Raw genomic sequence first — 2884 nt, forward strand, 5'->3', positions numbered from 1 at the left:
CGCCTGGTCCTGCACCGTCTACCTAAAGTTACAGGTCCAGGAGCCTAATCTATGCTTTTTTCTGCTTTGCAGACCCCGAAGTCTGCGGCGACAGTGAGCTAAGAGTGCGGCCAGGAACGCGTCTTCCCGAAAGAGCCAGAGAAGGGTTTGGAGCCCCACAGGGCGGGGGTGTTTAAACCCGAATGGACTGCACCCTGACCCTCGCGGAGATGCACGACGCGTCCTCGGAGCTGGAGCCCTCCAACGCTTCGTGCCCTGGCACCTCCGGGGACTGCCCCAAAGCGTGGAGTCCGCCGCCGCTGCCGTGGCCATACTAGTGGTCTACGCGGTGATCCGTGCGGTGGGGCTGACGGGTAACTCTGTGGTGCTGTACATGCTGCTGCGGACGCCCCGCAAAAAGAATGTCACCAACCTTTTCATCCTCCACTTGGCCACCGCCGACGAGCTCTTCATGGTCGTGCTGCCCATTAATATCGCCGATTTTCTGCTGCGGCAGGGCCCTTCGGGGAGCTCAGGTGCAAACTCATCGTGGCTATTGACCAGTACAACACTTCTCCACCCTCTATTTCCTCACAGTCATGAGCGCCGACAGCGCTACCTGGTGGTGCCGGCCACCGTGGAGTCGCGCACGTACGGTGCGGCGCTTGCGGTGAGCCTGGCTGTGTGGGGGCTTGTGACGCTGGTCGTGCTGCCCTTCGTGATCTTTGCTCACCTGGATGAGGAGCAGGGCCGACCAGCCGGAGGCCTTCTGGGGGCGGGAGAACAGCTTCTACACACTAGTGCTCGGCTTCGCCATCCCGGTGTGTACCATCTGCATTCTCTGCATCACCCTGCTGTGCCGACTGCGTGCCATACGCCTCGACGACGGTCATGCCAAGGCCCTGGACCGCGCTAAGAAACGGGTAACTCTTTAGGTGGTGGCCATCCTCGCCGTGTGCCTCCTCTGCTGGACGCCCTACCACGTGAGCACAGTGGTGGCGCTCACCACCGACCTCCCTCCCGCAGACGCCGCTGGTTGTCGCGGTCTCCTACTTCATCACCAGCCTGAGCTATGCCAGCAGCTGTCTCAACCCCTTCCTCCACGCCCTCCGGGACCACAGCTTCCGCAGGAGCCTCCGCCAGCTGCTGGGGTGCCGCACCGCCGCCCGACTGCCCACGGCGCCCTGCAGCCCCACCTCGGCACAGCCAGTCTTGTGGCGCTCAGGGTGCTGTGCCGGACGGACCATCTTTCACCCCACCACGCCTTGCTAGAGATCCGAATTCTCCGAATCGATCTCTGACCCCCAGAATCGAAGCCCTGTGGCTCCTCCCACAATTTTGAATTTGCCAGCCCTCCCGGGTGATACTGGAGCACTCGGTGTCAGGATTATTGAGGCTGAAAACGTGCCTTGATCGCTTTGTAATGTCAAAGGGGACCCCCCCACCCCCGCCCCGAACTTGACAGGGGACAGGTAAAAAGCAGACCTGCTGGGAACTTTTCTGTCTCCCGGACTCTCCCCGTCTTGTGCGCGAGTCTAGGTGGAGCCCTCGGCGCTGTCACCCCACGCCCGGGGATGCCACGGCTCAGTCGGCTACGCGATCGCCTCTGCACCTGGCTTCTTGGGTTTTCAGCAGCGACTGACTGTGTTTTTGCACAAGCTGCGAACAGCCTCCGTATTCCCCTAGTTCTTCTCCGAGAGTTCTAACAGCTGGAGAAGAGGGGCAAGGCGCGTGTTTGGTGCCTACTTCTCCGGAATAAGGGAGGATAGTTGACGAGGCTGCTCTGGCCTCTTAGTGGCAGCCTGGCTGTGTGTGTGTGTGTGTGTGTGTGTGTGTGTGTGTGTGTAGGAGGCATGGGGTGAAGAAGGCTGGAGCTTGGTTGTGACTCTTTACACTAGTGGTAAAACTAGTGATAATCCCCCATTCTGATCCAGCCCCTTCTTTCTTTGTCTTTACCCTTTCGGAGTAAGAAAGGGTACTGTCACCTGAAAATAATCCAGGGCTTTCTGGTTCTGGGCGGCTGTGACTGCTCAGGAAATGCCTGAAACCTGATATGCCCAGGCGGGCGGTTATTGGCGCCCCCTTGCGGAACTAGCTGTCCAGAGCGTAGCGTTCTAAAATGGATCAAGCGCCTGCTAACCTGCTCCTTAAACTTCCTGCTTAGTAATTACCGCTTCTTTATACGGAGGATTTCATTACCTTCGCCCCACTTTGTCCCCATGGATCTCTCCTAAAACTTGGCCAAATTTGTTGCAACTTATTGTGTATTGTTTTTGAAGACTGAGAATTTTATAAATGTATAATGTCCCAACCTCATAAATTTCTGTGAGGAGCAAATGAGATACAAATAAATCCCTATTCATTCTTTCCCTCCCCCTTTTCTCCTATTCTTCATCCCGTTTGTCTTAGGGAGAGCCAGGAAGATGCAATGATAACGCCCTCATATTTCTCTCTACTGGATTTCTTTCCACTGTGAACTATGGGTTACATATGCTTTATTCCTTAGTCCCAGACAGCTCCTGGTAGTCAGGTAAACCTGGTAATACCTGGTTCTGGAAGTACCACACGCTACCACACACAAGGAAGTATTGTCCGCAACCTAAGTACCTTTATTTTATCTCACCTTATGTGGAGTATTGACACTTGGGTTTGCCCAACCAAATGCAGTTTGCATCCGAGACTATGAACACTAATTACAGGTTTTTAAAAAGTATTTTTTTCCTTTGGGATAAATTCAAAACAGGAATGAGAATTTCTACAAATATTTATTTCCTATAGCTCAGTGTTAAGTGTGAGAAAGTGTGTTAGTGTCACCAGCAGGTTTTGTTTACTTACCTTGATGGGCATTAATCAACTTCTAAATTGTTTAGTTTCAAAATATCTTTTTGAAAATATATGGAGGGGG

The 2884-nt window shown here is 54.0% G+C and overlaps 1 protein-coding gene across 1 annotated transcript; it reads left to right on the forward strand.

The window, feature by feature from the left end:
• The first annotated feature begins 209 nt into the window (after nucleotides 1–209).
• On the forward strand, nucleotides 210–1251 carry NPBWR1 (neuropeptides B and W receptor 1). Its single transcript, XM_053661123.1, is given in 7 exon segments — nucleotides 210–303; nucleotides 306–494; nucleotides 497–547; nucleotides 550–590; nucleotides 593–732; nucleotides 734–992; nucleotides 994–1251. Coding segments are annotated over 7 exon segments (1032 nt in total).
• The last annotated feature ends 1633 nt before the right edge of the window (nucleotides 1252–2884 follow it).

The sequence above is a fragment of the Artibeus jamaicensis genome, unplaced genomic scaffold (assembly GCF_021234435.1).
Source record: "Artibeus jamaicensis isolate MK-2021 breed Jamaican fruit bat unplaced genomic scaffold, CSHL_Jam_final scaffold_916, whole genome shotgun sequence".
Taxonomy (NCBI): domain Eukaryota; kingdom Metazoa; phylum Chordata; class Mammalia; order Chiroptera; family Phyllostomidae; genus Artibeus; species Artibeus jamaicensis.